The 16836-nt window shown below is 37.2% G+C and overlaps 1 protein-coding gene across 1 annotated transcript in view; it reads left to right on the top strand.

The window, feature by feature from the left end:
* Nucleotides 1–16836, top strand: part of STARD9 (StAR related lipid transfer domain containing 9) — a 100680-nt gene that overhangs the window by 27761 nt on the left and 56083 nt on the right. The window contains exons 4-7 of the mRNA XM_051791960.1: nucleotides 12803–12919; nucleotides 14326–14358; nucleotides 14446–14507; nucleotides 14976–15088. Coding sequence (XP_051647920.1) covers nucleotides 12803–12919; nucleotides 14326–14358; nucleotides 14446–14507; nucleotides 14976–15088 — 325 coding nt within the window. The remainder of the gene's footprint in view (nucleotides 1–12802; nucleotides 12920–14325; nucleotides 14359–14445; nucleotides 14508–14975; nucleotides 15089–16836) is intronic.

Raw genomic sequence — 16836 nt, 5'->3', positions numbered from 1 at the left:
TGGAGAATGAGATAATTTAAAGCCTCAGCTCAAGTAGCTTTTGATATTTTTAACTTAGACTCAAAATCAGCAGAAACTCAGAAGAATTGTCAATGCCTTAAAGATATATTGAGTCTGAAAACATAAAGATTTCAGAGGATTGTAGAAACTTGCTTCCAGCTCATTGTGTATTCCTTTACATCACTACTGTGTGTCTGCTTGGTACAGCACAATGCTTTTATTGTCTCCCATCCTACTGCATGTCATTTGCATAAATTTATTGCTTATTACAGTATATGGAATGTAATCTTTTTATATTCCATTTGCTATGAATCTAAGTGGTTTTCTACAACTGAATTTCACTGCCACGTTGAGTTCAAAGAGGGAACAAAATAGATTAGAAAGTCATCATTTACTTCTCATTTGATTAACCTGGAGTTGATTTTTTTTAACTCATAACAAACTGAAGCTGTATCTGTACAAGCCCCACTTAATGCCAGAGAATATTCCCTAAGCCCTGCAGCTTGGTCATCCATATTGCTAAATTGTTTGAGTATTCTTGGTGCTGTTTGGCCTGGGACAACTGGTATTTCTCATAGTGGTTTGAAGGCACAGCCCCGGAACTGGCAGGGACCATGACCATTCCTGACTGGTAGTTTTTATGTGGCTACTCTGCTTTGGAGGCTGAAGGTGCTTGATAGGCTGAACATAGGCTGGTCTGTGCCATATGAACTGGGCACTTTTGAATTGCTGGTGATGGGAGCTGACTGAAGAGCTGAGTTACCAGTAGAGGGATTATGGATGGAGAGTTAATTTTGGAGTTTGCGGTTTGTTGCATACAGTTTAGCACCTTTGTTTTAATAGCTATGCTTCATACTAAGTATCAAAAACCTAGAGCTATTTTTTTTTTTCAAATGTGCTGTCCATGAGACACCTAGCAGCATGAACATTGTAATGTTCTTCTGTGGGAAAGCATCTGCAGACTGTCTTGCAGCCAGACTCTGCTTAACAGAAGGTTAATTTCTAAAGATGAGGAAAAGGACCTGGGGAGAAAAATTATTTGATAATTGGACTCTAAAGGACACAATGATACACAGAGAATAATATTTAAAGAGGATGCTTTTTAAAATCCTTTTTGGGTCAGGCTCTAATGTTTATTAGTCTCTCAATCACTTTTTTTAAAGAAGTGTTAGAAGTTAAATGCTTTAAATTGTACAGAGCACTGTGCTACTTTGACCTGCACTTTGTGCAGCTTTGATCAAAGCTGGCAGCCATTTCTAAAACAAAGAATTTGCAGATGCTGTGACCTTTTTTTAATTTGAGGAGAGCAGACTATTCAGATCTTGAATGTAAGAAGCACCCAATATTTCTGCTGTAAGTCATTACGCTGAAGAGAGAAGTCTGAGCTGAATTTCCTGGGAGACAGATGGTCATCTTAAATGGCACAGCTGTCCGAAAATCACCCAGCAACTTCACCATGTGGTCATTATATTCAATACTCTCTTGAAACAGAAACAGTATTCTCTGGATTTCTAGTTAGGTGAGTGATGAAACTGTTCCCAATCTAAAAGGGAAAATAATGAAACTACAAATATAAATTATTAGGTTGTCATATTTCAGTACATCCTGAGGCTTTGTGTGAACCTGTCTTTTTCTGAATCAGTTTATCATAATAAGACACTTGTATTAATGAGCTAAGGGACATGTATTTAAAATGTATTGATTTAACATATGCTCAATACAATAAATTTCTTTTGCAACAGAACTGACCTTTGAGTTGCAAACTATAATTGACAAAATTTATACCTCATATTAAAGAGTATTGTACCAATACTTTGTAGAAGGGTAGCTAGTTAATTAAATCTGGCATAAATGCATTAATGTCTTGTATTTCAATCCTTTTTAAATCACTTTTCTTGAACCTCCAGTTCTCTGCCCATTGCTTGCTCATTTCTTGCCCATTTTAGTGTGCCATAGGCACAAAATCTTAATTTGTAAAGGGATAAAATTTAATGCATCTTCAACTCGGAAAAACTTTAAATGCTGATGAAACTTCTTCTGTCTGTCTCATTTTGAAAGGGAAAAAAACCACAACCTCTGCATGTATTTTATTAGTCCGTGGAAAAAAATGTTGTTTTTCTTAAACAAGCAAATGTGTTTTTCTAGATATTCTAAAGGCTTTTTTTTTTTAAATTTGTCACAGAAAACATCATGTCCGAGAGGGAAGCTCCAGTATGTTCTTCACAGGCAATGTCTTGCCATAATATTATGAAGATTTTCCTTTTTTTGAAAGCTTGCCAAAGGGTCTTTGTTCCTTTTGGTAGTACCAACAATGTGGTTTATTACTGGGCTTGTAATGACTCGGAAATATGTGACCTTAATTGGGACATGAAGATTCTCTAGTTCTGATGCCTGGAGTTTTTTACCATTCTTAGCAGATCTGCACATTTTAATTTTTGAAAATATATGGTATTATCTTTTGCTTTATGGAAGTATTGGGCTGGTTTAGTTCTTATATGTTCTACAACTACTTTTTAGATACTGATGATGTGAACCATCTTGCTTTTTGCTTTTTGCGTAGTTAAGCAAAGTATGGTATGAACCCCTGAACTATCTTCATAGTGTGCCTTGCCCAGTTTTGAGGTTGGTGTGGTATGAAGTGAGTGGGGAAGACAAGGACAGTAAAAAGTGGTTCTGTCTCCTAAGTAATTTTTGTCACTAGGAGAGCCAAAATAGAAGAAAAACTGATAGTATCTGCTACTTTTTGTAATGTAACATTTCCAATTAGGTGAGCTGTGACTGTTCATTGCACCTTTGGCTGTTAATATGCAGCCCCCAGTCCTTGTAAGATGGAAATGAACAGAGGCCGCTGGCAAAAGAGCAGAATTAACAATTTACTGAATCACTAGTCCTGGCAAACTTTGTTGTTAATATATTTTTGAGAATAAGATGCCAAGAGCTCTCTCTGTGAACTCATAAGTGACCTTGAATTACCTCCTGTTGTTTGGATTCTCCCGGAAACTGCTAAAACCATACAAATTTAGAAACTACTTTTTTCCTGATAGTCTTGTATAGCTTTTTTTTTTTTTTTAAGTTTTAGGAGGCACAACAGACAGCATTATTTTATTTTCACAATTAAAAAATGACACCCTCTTCACTACAACCTCCTTTCAAGTTGTTGTAAAGAGCAATGAGGTCCTCCCTGAGCCTTCTTTTCAAGAGGCTAAACAACCTCAGTTCCCTGAGGTTGCCTCTTGTAAGACACATACTCCAAACTCTTCACCAGCTTCATTGCTCTTCTCTGGACGTGTTCCAGCACCTCAATGTCTTCTGCCCAAAACTGTACACAGTATTTGAGGTATGACCTCACAAGTGCTGAATACAGGGAGAAAATCACTGCCCTAGTCCTGCTGCCCACACTATTTCTGGTACAGACCAGGACACCATTGGCCTTCTTGCCCACCAGGGCACACACTGGCTTGTGTTCAGCCAGCTGTCAACAAGTACCCTCCAGGCAGCCTTCCAACCACTCTTCTCCCAGCCTATAGCCATGCCTGGGGTTGTTGTGGCCCAGGTGCAAGACCAGAGGCTTCACCTTGTTGAACCTCATAAAACTGGCTTTGGTCCATCAATCCAGTCTGTCAAGATCCCTCTGCAGAGCCTTTCTGCCCTCTAGCAGATCAGCTCTCCCACCCAGCTTATTGTCACCTGCAAACTGACTGAGAGTGCACCCAATCCCCTTGTCCTGGTCACTGAAGATATTAAGCAGGACCGCTTGTGACCAGCCACTACCTGGATGTAACTGCACTCACCACTCTCTGGGCCCAGCCATTCAGCCAGTTTTCTGCCCAATGCACAGTGCACCCATCCAAGTCATGAACAGCCACGATTCTGTGTGTGCCTCTGTGCCTGTGGGAATAGTGCTATCTGATTCCTCCCTTGTGAACTGTGCTTAATGAAGATAGCTGGTGTGGGATGAAACCTACATGTGTGCAGGTAGGGTTGGTGGAGTATCTGTTTCCCAACCTATGATTTTGGCAAGAAGCCCTGCAAATATTCTAAAAGCTGGCCAGACTTTCCTATTAGAAAGCACGTACTTTAATGTCTATTCTAAGCAAGCAAGCACCTGAAAAAAAGAATCCCTCTGATGATTAAAACAGATACAGTCTAAAGTCTGTTGCCTGAAAATAGCAGGAATACATAAATCTACTTTTTTTTTTTATTCCTGTGAAATGCAAAGGTAGAAGCAACTGCTGTATATCACTAGTAAGTGTCCTTTAAACCTTCTCATGTCTCCAACTATGGAGGCATAATTTCTTTAAAATACGAAATTTTTGTAATAAAGTTTCAATGCTTCTGGTTTGTGTAGTAACATCATAAATATAATTGTTTGGTTGTATGGAATAAATTACCAGATTTGTTTTATTAACAAGAAATACTGATACAGCTTGTTTAATTTTCCAACGTATAAACAAAATATATATCTATATTGTAGTAAAGAACCAGGTTACATTTTGGTTCTTTCTTTAATACATCTGTAACAACTTGAGTAAAAGGATTTGTTTTTTACTGGATTAATTTGATGAGACTAACAGTGCACCAGAATAAGAGAACATGGTAAGCTACTCCTTTCTTGGCTTAACTGCTGCTGATAGCTTCATGCAAAAGATAGATTCTTCAATCCCAACCTTGGCAGATAAGACTCATAAAGGGAAGCAAATTATTGCAAGAAATCTGAAGCCTTTTTGCTTATACTGTTAACAGTAAATTTGAGTATAAAGTGGAAAATTTTATAGTAGTTTCTTTTTATTTGGTTTTTAGTTCTGAGCTTGGATAGTGAAAAATCATTTTTAAAATAAAACTTTCATTGCTTTATTTTTATGCCTTTTAAAGTCTTTTAAAATCTGAAGTGACTGGTTTTTTGTGTCAGTTTTCAGTGGAACTCTTAAAATCAGAACTCTTAGGTTTTCAGTTTTTCAAGATGATGTGACCTTTTATTTATTGTTTATATTTTATTATTTATATTTTATTTATCCCTAGAGGTATTTAAAAGATGCATAGACATGGCACTTAGAGACATGGCACTTAGGGACATAGTTTAGCATGGACCTGACAGTGTTACATTTCTGATTGGACTCGATGGTCTTAAAGATCTTTTCCACCTTAAATTATTCTGAAACTCAAGACATTTTATTGAAACTGTAACTGTATACAAATAGTTGTAGTTGTAAAAAACTGATATTTGAGACCAAGCACTGGCGAGTTCCATGAGCACTTGCAAGGTTCACCCAGATTAAATAATGCCAAATACAGAAAATTTACTTTTAGAAGTATGAAGTGGAGCATATCAGTTTTGAGTACCATTGAAATTCAGTTGTTGCTGATAGTTTTACAAAAAGAATCTGCCTTGTAGAATTTATATTGGTATTTTTAAAAAATTGTTGATATAAGTTAGTATTTTCAATGTCTTATCATCTGTTTTGCTTCATTTTTACTTTCTTTTGGTCTCTTGTATAAAGGTGAAGAAATTAGCTTATTGCTAGAAAAGTATATTTTATAGGCTTAATAATTGTTTTGCAGTGTTGTAATTTTAAGAGCTGGTGATCTAATAGCAAAAATATCAACTTGAGCCAGCAGATACATGAGAAGAAAATACCCATTTCCAGCTAAAGGGGAAAAAGGCAGAAATCTGATCTTGATAGTGTCATTGTTCTGTTGTCTGAATATTAGAAACAATTGTTAGCCCTTACTGAAACACTGAAAAATTTGGATCACTACTTTTTCGTCCCACCTCCTTGTAATAAAGTCAAGGAACAATCTTTTTTCCATCTCCATCCTCTGTCTTCTCACAAAATTAATGACCATTTATTTTCAGAGATACAACTGAGAATTTATATTTGTCCCCACTGTCTTAAATGAGAAAAAAATTAGTAACTTAATGTTGCTTTTCTTTCCTTTCACATGGAATCACAGACATCCGCTAATGACCTGGGATTCTAGCCAAGAGCTAGCAGCAGTGGGAGAAAATGCAGGATATTTATAACTTTGTTATAATCCATTATTTATTCCTTACTCTCTTCATTGTAAGAGAGATATCATTCAGTATAACAAAATCACCCAACTAACAAATCTCACAGTATTTATTTTGCTCATTTTAAGACATTATCAGTAAAACTGCTCTGCTTTTTTTTTTTTTTGGTAAATATTCAGGCACAGATAATGATGGTATCACAACATTTAAAGTGACAAATTACATTATTTTTCTGGCATGAAATAATATCTGGGCCAGAGGAATAGGATGTCTAAAACATCTTCTGGCCCTGGTGGAGTAAAACAGTGTGGCTGTAGAGAGCATTGTGTTGCTTCTTCCAGCTGTGACATTAGCCTCTTCTAGACTTTTAGAAAAGCTGAAGTTTTTAGTTTCCCCTGTGGTTCCATTATTGAGTGAACTGGCCTAGAGTTCACTCAGAAAAATTTTTCCTACATGGTGTATTGCTGGCCCTACTGTAAGTCACTGTGTTATTGTTCTGCTGGTGAAGATGCACAGCACAGAAAAGAAATCTGCACCTCTGACATCCAACCCAGCAAACAGACACCCATGTATATAGAGCAGCACTCAAACCTGCAGTCACAGGTTTCTAGGACTGAGAAACAAACCACTTAGTTGCTCATCTGCTCATTAAGTGGTTCGTAGGCACAGTGTGGCAGGTTGTGCGTAGCTAGCTATTTACTTGTAATTTTCTCTTTCCTTTCCCTAAGGATGCTTACTGTAGTTTTTATCTAAAGAGCTAGATAATACAATGATACTACAGAGTCGTCTGTCTTTGCCTTTGGGAAAAGAGTAATTCACTCCTTTGCAGAGAGTGGGCATAATCAAAAAACCCTCGGTGTTTTTTGGGCATATCTGCTCTTTAAATATGTTGGTATTTTATAACATTTGATAAGTTTGACACATACCTGCCCACCCACATCCTTTTTTGCAACTGTGTCATGGCAGACTTATCATATCAAGGGAAGAAGTGCTTAAAATCAGACAAGGAGTTTTCTTCAACTGGGAAGTTTTGTCAGAATGTGTTCCTTAAGTCTTGATTGGGAATCCCAGAATTATACAACTGCTCTGAATTTTCTTTTGACGTACATGAGAAGTTATATATATGTAAGTAACTGTGTCTGTAGGAACTATTTTACATAAATTGAATGGAACTCTTGGAACAAATAGTACACCTGTGATGATTCTGTTTCACAGAATATCTTTACAGAACGAGGATTCAAGTCTGAAGCTGGACTTCTACCAGGTGATCCACCTGTATAGATCAGAAAAAGAAACAGCTCCCTAAGACAAATACTCCTTTTCCTATAGAACTAGACTATAGTTCCCATAGTCACTTTTAAATAGTGACAGTTTGTAACAATTAGCTTTTGAGGAAAGATGGAGAATGTTTTCACTGCATCTCCCTAACAAATATTGCTGTTCTCCTGGAGAGAATTACTAAGCCTAACATCTAATTCACAATTTACTAAAGGGAAGTGATTTTATGCATTCCTTAATGGATAGGATTTGCCTCTGTTGATTTAATGGACAGATGAAATACCAGAAAAAAGCTTACATAGAACATAACATGCTATGTGTGAATCCTAAAGCAGTCATTAATAAAGTAAAAAATTGACAAGTGTTTTTCAGTGTAGAAAGCTTTATGACAAGTAAGGCTGAACTGAGCTAAATCAGATATTGATACAGTATCAAATGTTATGGGGTTTAGATTGTATGGCTGTTACATACAAATTGCTCTTCTATAAATGAGTACAAAAGAGGAATCCCGGTTGGGCGGGAAAAGAGAGATCAGAGAGAAACGTGGTTTTGTACAGGGAGATGACAATACCAGCAATAGAATACCGCCAATTCAGTAAAAAGAGCAGAAAAAAAAAAACAGAGGGTGGAGTTGTGTCATTGGTGATGAAGCACTTCAGAAGTTTTAAAAGTTCAGGTTCTATCAGAACATTTATAAATTTGATTGATGTGGTAAGCACAGATTGTTTCTTTTTCAAAAGGAGACAGGTTTTTTTTATGAGTGAATAAGATGTATTTTCATGATTTTATAATTCAGTGATAAAATGGCAGGAATATAAAGCTACCACTCACCCTGTTCAGTGTTGCTTATTTTCTTCCTCTCTCCTCCTAGAGGAACAGTATATATTTCTCAAACATTATTTGGAATTTTTTCTAATAGTTTTGTTTTACAATTCCACTTAAATACCTTCATCAAGATTGAACTTTCATACTGTTAAATTTAGTGTCTGTATGTACATCACCACACAGAGCAGACAGTTTTTCCACTGGAAAAAAAATCATGGCTGATAAGATGAACAAAGCAATCATTGTGTCCTCTCACAGGGAAAATTAAAGCACAACGGATTTAAGGACATGCAGGAAGTCTGTTGGCAGAGCCAAGAACAGAACTGTCTCTTAAGTTCTGGTGCAAATGCCTCTGCCATGGGCCAAGCTTCTTGAGCTGGAGAGAAGCTGTTCCTTTCACTGCCCTGCTTCCGGTTTTACTGGGAAAAAGAAACTGAAAAGACAGGATAGAGAGAGGGAAGAGAAATAACCCTGGTTGTGAAGCTGTGGTCTCTTAACAAGAGAGAAGAAATGTTCCCAAACTAACCAACCGATGCTTTCCTCCCCCCTTCTCTGTATCCCATTCAAGCCAAAAAGTAATGTTGCTTAAGTAATCCTAAAGTCACAGGAGACAGTTCTGTGCAACTGATCAGCATAATGTGCTTCCCTTTACTTCTGCTTTTTCTGGCCATGTACAGAAAACCCTTCAACTGACATTTGTTTAATGTTCTTTAAGAGAAAACACATGCAGAAAAAGCCTTGCATTATTGGAACTACTTCCTAGATTTGTTTTCACATATTCCTTCCTTGCATCCTCTTTCTGCTTTTTTATTTAAATTAATCTTGGGGAGTTTATGAAAGTTCGGGGACCAGGGCTTTCATTATTTTGGCAGAAATTGTTTAGTTCTGCATAACTCTATTTCATGAAGTATTTTTTCACCTTAAATCTAAGTCTTGGATGCTACATCTGAGATGTAGCAGCAATTTAATTTAAAAAAAATTTAGTCATAATCCAAACAGTAACAGCTTAAGGGGGACAAGATTCTGGAAGGAAAACACACCAAATAATGAGATAGAGCATATCTGTAGTTCATAGCAAACACATACTGCAGGAGTGAGGCTTTTAGGTTTTATGCAGTTGCTTAAACTGTCCTCACCTATTGTTTGAGTGATTTTGTTTGTATAATAAATAATAGCCCCTTTTTTATACTAAGATCATTTTGTAGCTGGATCTGCTGCAATTGTCTCAACGCTCTGAAGCTTTTTATCTACTGATGAGGAAGTTTTCTGTTTTCTTGTGTGCATGGCAAATCTTAATTGAAAATCAGCCACTGAGTTTTTCAGCATTTATAAAGTGATTTGTTGGTTCTGTGGTGAAAAGTAGCTGTTGACTGTGGTGGCTGTATGTCTTATTTGAGTTTAGTCTTTTCCTCTTTCATTAAATTGTGGTATTTTAAAGGCTGTTTTTAAAATGTGCTGCACAAGATGATAATTTTCTTTTGGTTTTTTTTCTTCCCAGTTACATGCCTGTGGGAATTTATCTTAGTATTCTAACTTTAACCTAATGTTTTATAGTAAAACTGGTTTGGTTTTAGTGGGTTGTTTGTCGATATTGATGCTTGTGGACAATGCCTATAACAAGTAGCAATTTTAGTTATTCAAAAACCCTTATTTATCAATATTTTTACCTTAAATTTGCAAATGTGGCATTACATCCTGTACCTGGAAGTTTATTGGATTTTTTTTTTCATGTTACTCTGAGACTTCATTTGAGTGACTTGGGAAAACTTTCAGTTTCCTTGCTTATTAAACCTCAAAGTGCAACAGACAATTTACTGTCATATAAAACAACTGCTTTTTGTTTCCTTTTGCAATTCAGGTTCTGATTGGATTAAGAAAGGGAAGTTTTATACTTGGTAAATTCATATTGCCAAACCTTCATTTCTGATAGAATGCCTCCATTATCTTCAAAAGTAAAGCATTTTTTGCTGTAAGAGGGACGCTATCACAGAATAAAGGCAGCCCGTTCCACTTACAGTGTAAAACACGTATTTGCTGTTAATTATCCTGGTTGTATATCTATTAAATGCACAGTAATTCAAAGCAAGGTCAAAGATACCCATATTAACTGAGCCTCATGTTACAATAGTCTATAGCATTAGTTTAAATCACATGCATTAAAGAAGAGTTTGATTATCTCTAGCCTTTTGGAGGAACAAAAGAAAAACTGCCAGGCAACACACTTGTCTTGTCTTTGTGTGTGTCACATAGAAAGGACCTAGGTTACAAGTGTTATCCACAGGCCATTGGTTTGATAGAGAAACATAAAAAAAAAGTCTTCATAGTATACACTATTTCTGGTATCTTCTAATGGAACATTGAAATAGATTTTTAAATGTTCAAGTGACCTGTTGTTAGACTTGACATAAACGATTATTATCTAATATAAAACAGTCTCACCCCCAAGTATGTTCGTATTACAGCAACTTGGGCAGCATTTTGGTATGCCTAAGCTGCATGATTAGGACATTTTAACTACATTTTAGACCAAACCTTTCCCTTTCTCCCACCTGTACTGCAATGAGGACTGAGTTGTATGATCAGGATTTGTTAGATTTGAGCTGGAATCTGACCACGTTCACAGAATCACAGAATATGCCGAGTTGGAAGCAATCCACAAGGAATGCCGGCGAAGTACCTTGCATGATAACAGTTGTCTTAATGCCCTCTCATAACTTCTTCAGAAAGGCATATTTTTTTTCCACTATTAGGACTGTTGGCACATAATAACTTGTAGAATGTTTCGCAGATCACCATGGGGTGTGGACCATGTACAGCTGGGCAAGTACAGGGAAAAGACTTTGCAAAGCCAGTTAGGGCCTCGTTGAAAGAAGCACTCTTGCATGGAACAAACTGAACAGTGCCAATCACGCAGAGCAGCTGTGCAGGGAAGACATAATCTTCCCAGCCAAATGGCATGTTCTCTGCAGGAAGCCATATCCAACTCATGTTCTTTGGAAAGCCTCATCTTACTGAAGTTTCATTTTAAAAGTAAGACTTGGAAGAGTCCCAGGAGAGTCTTTTTTTTTTCCCTCCCCTCCTCGTGATCAGCAAAACCCATGATTCAATCTATTATATCATGAAGTATGCTAGTACATATGTCCTATATGATTAATTGTAGTATTTTTTGTATAATCTGCAGCTGTTATTGCTGATGGGTATTTGGACTAATGCCTCTGATATTAGCACAAAAAAAGCTTTGGTTTCAATTACTCTCCTTCATTTTTAAACAAGTAATAAATTAATTGCTATGCTTTACTTTTCCATTTTTTTCTGCAGTACACTAAAACAAAGAGGCTTTTCTGACTAAATTGAGACTATATTCAATTAAATGAATTGTAATTTATCCTCACAAAAGGAGAGAGTAATTTACCAGAAAGAACAAACACAAAACGGTACAAATCAACTTTTAATAGAAGTTCAGTAAGTAATTTTTGAAGTCCTCATATTTCATCATCCTAGGGTTATGTCACTGTTTTCATAGTTATCCAGCTTTGCTTGTATTATACATCTTTTCTCAAGGCCTAATTCAAAAAGGTCTGATTTCAACCATATTTGTATTAAAGTGTCTGAGCAGCCATGTGTATTTAATAGAGAGTAAATGTAAGTTTGCTTTGTTTTACTGAGACTTTGGAGTTAGAGGCTCTTCCTTTAGGGAGTCTAATGTATGTGGAGAGAGTGCCCAATAATTTCCACAGTTGGCTTTAATTGCTTTAGTTATTATAAGATTGCAAGGAACTTTGTCAATATTAGTAAGAACATCTCACAATTTTCTAGTAATGGATAGTATTATTCCTGCTTTATCTGCAGGAAAATCAAACTGTGACAATGTTAAATGAGTTGCACAATGTCATACAAAAGTTTCAACAACAGAGCTAGAAGTAAAATGCGGTTGTTATAAATAACCAACTTCAGTGTCCAGGTGACGTTGTTAGCATTGCTATCCCAAAGGCTTACCACCTTGGGAAGATTTCATTTTATTATGCTTAGCTCTGTTATTAACTCATCCATGGTGAACCTTCAGAAAGGAGGACAGCTCTTAATGAAGAAACTATCAGAGAATCAAGATACTTCTCTAGGTTGCATTTATCCCTGTTGTAAGAGGTTCTACCATATGAACTATAGGTTTCGAAATTGATATGGAGTACTCAAGCTGTTTTAGGCCACTTCTGTGTACAATCAGCCATGCAAAATTCCTGAATTCATTCAATGTTGATACTCTGAAGTGGGCACAGTATTGCCTTGCTCCCATTACTTCAAGGTAATGCATCCTGTAATTTCTTAGTTCTTTATCCTGCTTGGGTCCAGTCTCATTCAGTTTGCCCCCAAATCCTACCCTCTGGACTACAGATCTACAAACATCTGTCTTTCACACTTTTGTCACTGTTCTTCATCCTCCATATCAACAACCCAATGTTTTCTTGCACTTCAGGTTCCAAACCACTGTACTTGACATACTAGTATTGTAAGAAAGATCTAACAAGTGAATGCAGGGCACTTAACATTGAGTCTGATAAATTTGAAAGACAAATACTGTGAAGATCCCTGTTCCTATGGAATTATTAAAGGGGCAAGATCTGCAAGTAATGGAGAGTGTTTATAATGAGACATATTATTCATGGACTGTTTTTTTTCTTTTGGTCTTTTCAGGTGTTCCAGGACCTTGGCACTTCTGTGTTGTCAGGTGCATTTAGAGGATACAACATCTGCCTTTTTGCGTATGGACAGACAGGTTCAGGAAAAACTTACACAATGATGGGAACACCTGTGAGTTACACCATTCATTTTAAACTTAGCTTTGAGGGCAAGATATCTAGCAGAAACATCTCTCTATTTTTAAACTGTTATTGTAGTGCTTGTTGAGCAGAATATTCTTAGCTGGTGGTGAAACATGCCCCTAAAAAAGAAAAAAAATTTAATAATTTGTGTAAGTGTACCAGGATTTCCTGCATCCATGGGATTCAGTTTTCAAGGGGAAATAAGGGCAAAATGAGTTCAAACCCTGAAGATAAGAAAAAGTCTGTTCTACAGTGGTTTGTGCTTTAGACAAGAATTTTAAAATTTTATTTTCTCAACAGACATCAACAATAGAATTTTGTTAAATGATTGCCCGTTTCTCCATTAATTTTATGCAAAATCAAATTTTACGCCATGAAAGCCTGAAGAACTGTTAAAATTGGAGTTAATAAGTGATAAACTAGGATATATGTATTAGACTATTTTGAAAATATCTTAGCAATTCAAAATGGCCACCTCTTGAAATTATCATTATTTCCAAGGAAATTTCTGGATGTAGTCTTTCTAAGAGATTTCTTGCTTAGATAATGATTTCTTTTTCCACTGGAATATTGCTTTGATCTGATCTTTAATAACATGTGTCCGCTGTGAAACAGTGTTCAAAACTAAGAAGAAACAAGTGTTTGGTATAAACTGAACTTTTGTACATGGTGGTCTACTTGATGAACCTGGACTTTCTCCCGTCGACACCATTTCAGGTGTGCCTTCTAAAAGCCTTTCATGATATTCAACAGGCAGATTCCACCTAAGCCTTGGAGTCTTTCCCAGAGTGTGCTGGCACTGCAATCACTGAAGTGTGAGCGATCGTGTCATAAGAACAGTTCGTCAAACAAATCGACACCATTTCTTCAGTGCTGTGTACACTGTTTGGGCAAAATTTAAATCAGCTGGTTTGGGTACTGTCAGCAGCCCCATATCCTGTTCTCTCTGAGAGACAAAATTTATAAATCTAGCTCTTTGAAGACTGCTCTGTGATGCCACAGCACGAAGAAATAAAAGTAGAATAAGGATAAAACCCAAAATATTCATGACCAAGCAAATTAGTTTCAGTGTTGGCCTGGCTTCATCTAGACTGCAACACCTCTGACATAGATGTGTCCAGTATCTTTATATTAAACAGCTCTTGGATTTAACCCATGCCTCTAAACTTCTCATTGATGCTGTGTAAGTTGCTCTAAAATTACTTTTGCTATAGATAGCCATACTGTTTTAAGCTACACTTCAGAGCTGTTTGTGCTGTAATCCACCATAAAGTCATTACTGCACTATGATTCTGTCCTTTTCTTATAACTTGGCTTTTATTTTAATAATAAGTTTTGCATGAGTGGTAGCAAGTATATTGTTTAATTATTTTTTTTTCTGTTTATTATTTGAAGGCGTCCATTGGGCTGACACCTCGTATATGTGAGGTATTTTTTTTCCTTCACCTGCATTTATTTAAGCAGTTACATTTTCTTAATGTATTTAAAATTTACATAAACTTCTGGTTTGTGCAGGGCCTCTTTTCAAGGAAGGAGGATTACTCAGACCAGACAGCATCTTGCAGGGTAAAGGTCAGGTAGGTTTGTCACTGGTTTGGACAGTGATATGAAAGCTTTCAACAACATATTCCTGTGATCAAACTAAGTAAAAACTAGTTTATTTTGTTTCTGTTTTCTTAGATGATAGTAATTTTGGAGCAAGGGGAAGAACACAGAGGAAGGATGAGAAAGTGCTGGTTTTAGGTTTCCATTTCAGTATAGTTTTTGGATGCTGTATGTTTGCTTTTGTATAGGCAGCTGAAATAGGAGTGTAGTGAAAAATTACTTCCTGTTTGTTTAACTCCTAAATTTGAGCCATAATCCTACATTCCGTTCCTATTCATCATTTCCATGGACTTAATGAGCCATATGTTTGGAAATCTGGGGCTTTGAACCCGCTAGTATAAAACATATATGTAAGATTCAGTTAGTTACATTGTCTAAATATACAATTTATCCTTTTGTTTTCATTTTGAGTGCATTTAGCTTTTTTTTTTCCTATTCAGTTTTCTTGAAATCTATAATGAGCGTGTCCGAGATCTGTTAAAACAGTCAGACCGAAAGAAACCTTATACACTTCGAGTTCGAGAACACCCAGAAACAGGACCATATGTACAAGGTGAGAGTGGGCTTCACAATTAGCATCATCAAAATTGCAAGTAAATGTATATCAGGTCTTTATGTATCTTTGCATATATTCCTGGCATGTTTGTAATTTCTTCTACTCTTCAAGTTACTTTCCTCGAGTGTTTTTTCATGTTAATATGATCATGTATAATACACTGAAAGCTTTGCCTCTGTTATCCTACTGGCTGTATGTCCTGCACCCTTTTAGTTGCTTTTCCAGGTATAGGTCATATGCAAGCCATGGTATTTTGCTTTCTTTTCTTCTGAAAAAATGTTAACTTTATCAAGAAATTCACCAACATGAGCTCTAAATGCATTCTCCAGACCGGTCTAAGGTCCCTCCATAACTGTTTTGGTCTCTGGCAGCAGAATGTACATTTAAAAAAAGAAAATATAAATAAATTCAACTGTTGGATGTTGCAGGGCAGACCATGATTAAAATCTGTATTATCCAAGCAAGAACCCCAAAAGCTTCATTTTTCTTCATTAAACTGATAAAGCACAGGATGGGTAATGTATGTGCATTATATGATTAAAACCATCATGGCTTTTTATTTCATAGAATCATAGAATTATAGAGTCATAGAACATCCTGAGTTGGAAGGGACCCACGAGGGTCTTCAAAGTCCAACTCCCAGCCCTGCACAGGACAACCACAAAAATCTCACCATATGCCTGAGAGCATTTCCAAATACTTCTTGAATTCTGTCAGGCTTGGTGCAGTGACCACTTCCCAGGGGAGCTTGTTCTTGTACCTGACCACCCTCTGGGTGAAGCACCCTTTCTGAATATCCAACCTAAACCTCCCCGAACACAACTTCGTGGCTTTTTGTCCTGGATCCTGTCACTGGTCACCAGAGAGAACAGATCAGTGCCTGTCCCTCTGCTTCCCCACCATGGGGAAGTTGTACACTGCAATGAGGTGTCCCCTCAACTTCCTCTTCTCCAGGCTGAACAGACCAAGTGACCTCAGCCACTCCTTTTATGGCTTCCCCTCAAGGCCCTTTCACCACTCTCGCAGCCCTCCTTTGGATGCTTTCTAACAGCTTTGTATCTTTCTTACTTTGTGGTGCCCAAAACTGCACACAAGACTTAAGGTGAGGCCGCCCCAGTGCAGAGCAGAGCAGGACAATCCCCTCCCTCGACCGGCTGGCAATGCTTTACCTGATGCCCCCCAGGACAGGGTTGGCCCTCCTGGCTGCCAGGGCACTGCTGACTCACATTCAACTTGCCACTGACCAGGACCCCCAGGTCCCTTTCTGCGGTGCTGCTCTCCAGCCTCTCGTTCCCCAGCCTATACATTCATCCAGGGTTGCCCCATCCCAGATGCAGAATCTGGCCCTTATCTTTATTAAACCTTTGGTGATTGCCCAGCCCTTTGATTTGTTAAGGTCTTTCTGCAGGGCCTCTCTGCCTTCATGGCTGTTAAGGTATTTAAAAAAACTGCTTTTATTGTCCCCACAGTACTGTTCAGCTTCAGTTCCAGTTGAGCTTTGGCGACACAAAGTTTCTCCCTACATTTTACCCCTTTGTGCTTGTAACAACAGCCCCTTAGACAGTTCATGATTTTTAGTTAATCGTAGCTTTCAAATCACGTGACAGAGAACAGATGAAAAATGAAAACGTGTTTTTTCCCATTTCAGTTGTCTTTCTTACTTTAGTTCTTCTCTCTCATTTTTCTACTTCCAGTTCATTTTCAGTTTTGATTGATGCCTTCACCTCAGGGTCTCACAGAGCTTT

This window comes from Manacus candei, unplaced genomic scaffold (genome assembly GCF_025592945.1).
Source record: "Manacus candei isolate 608988 ecotype Guabito, Panama unplaced genomic scaffold, ASM2559294v1 h1tg000033l, whole genome shotgun sequence".
NCBI classification, from domain to species: domain Eukaryota; kingdom Metazoa; phylum Chordata; class Aves; order Passeriformes; family Pipridae; genus Manacus; species Manacus candei.
Note: the sequence above shows the minus strand (reverse complement) of the source record. Positions and strands in the feature narration are given on the sequence as shown.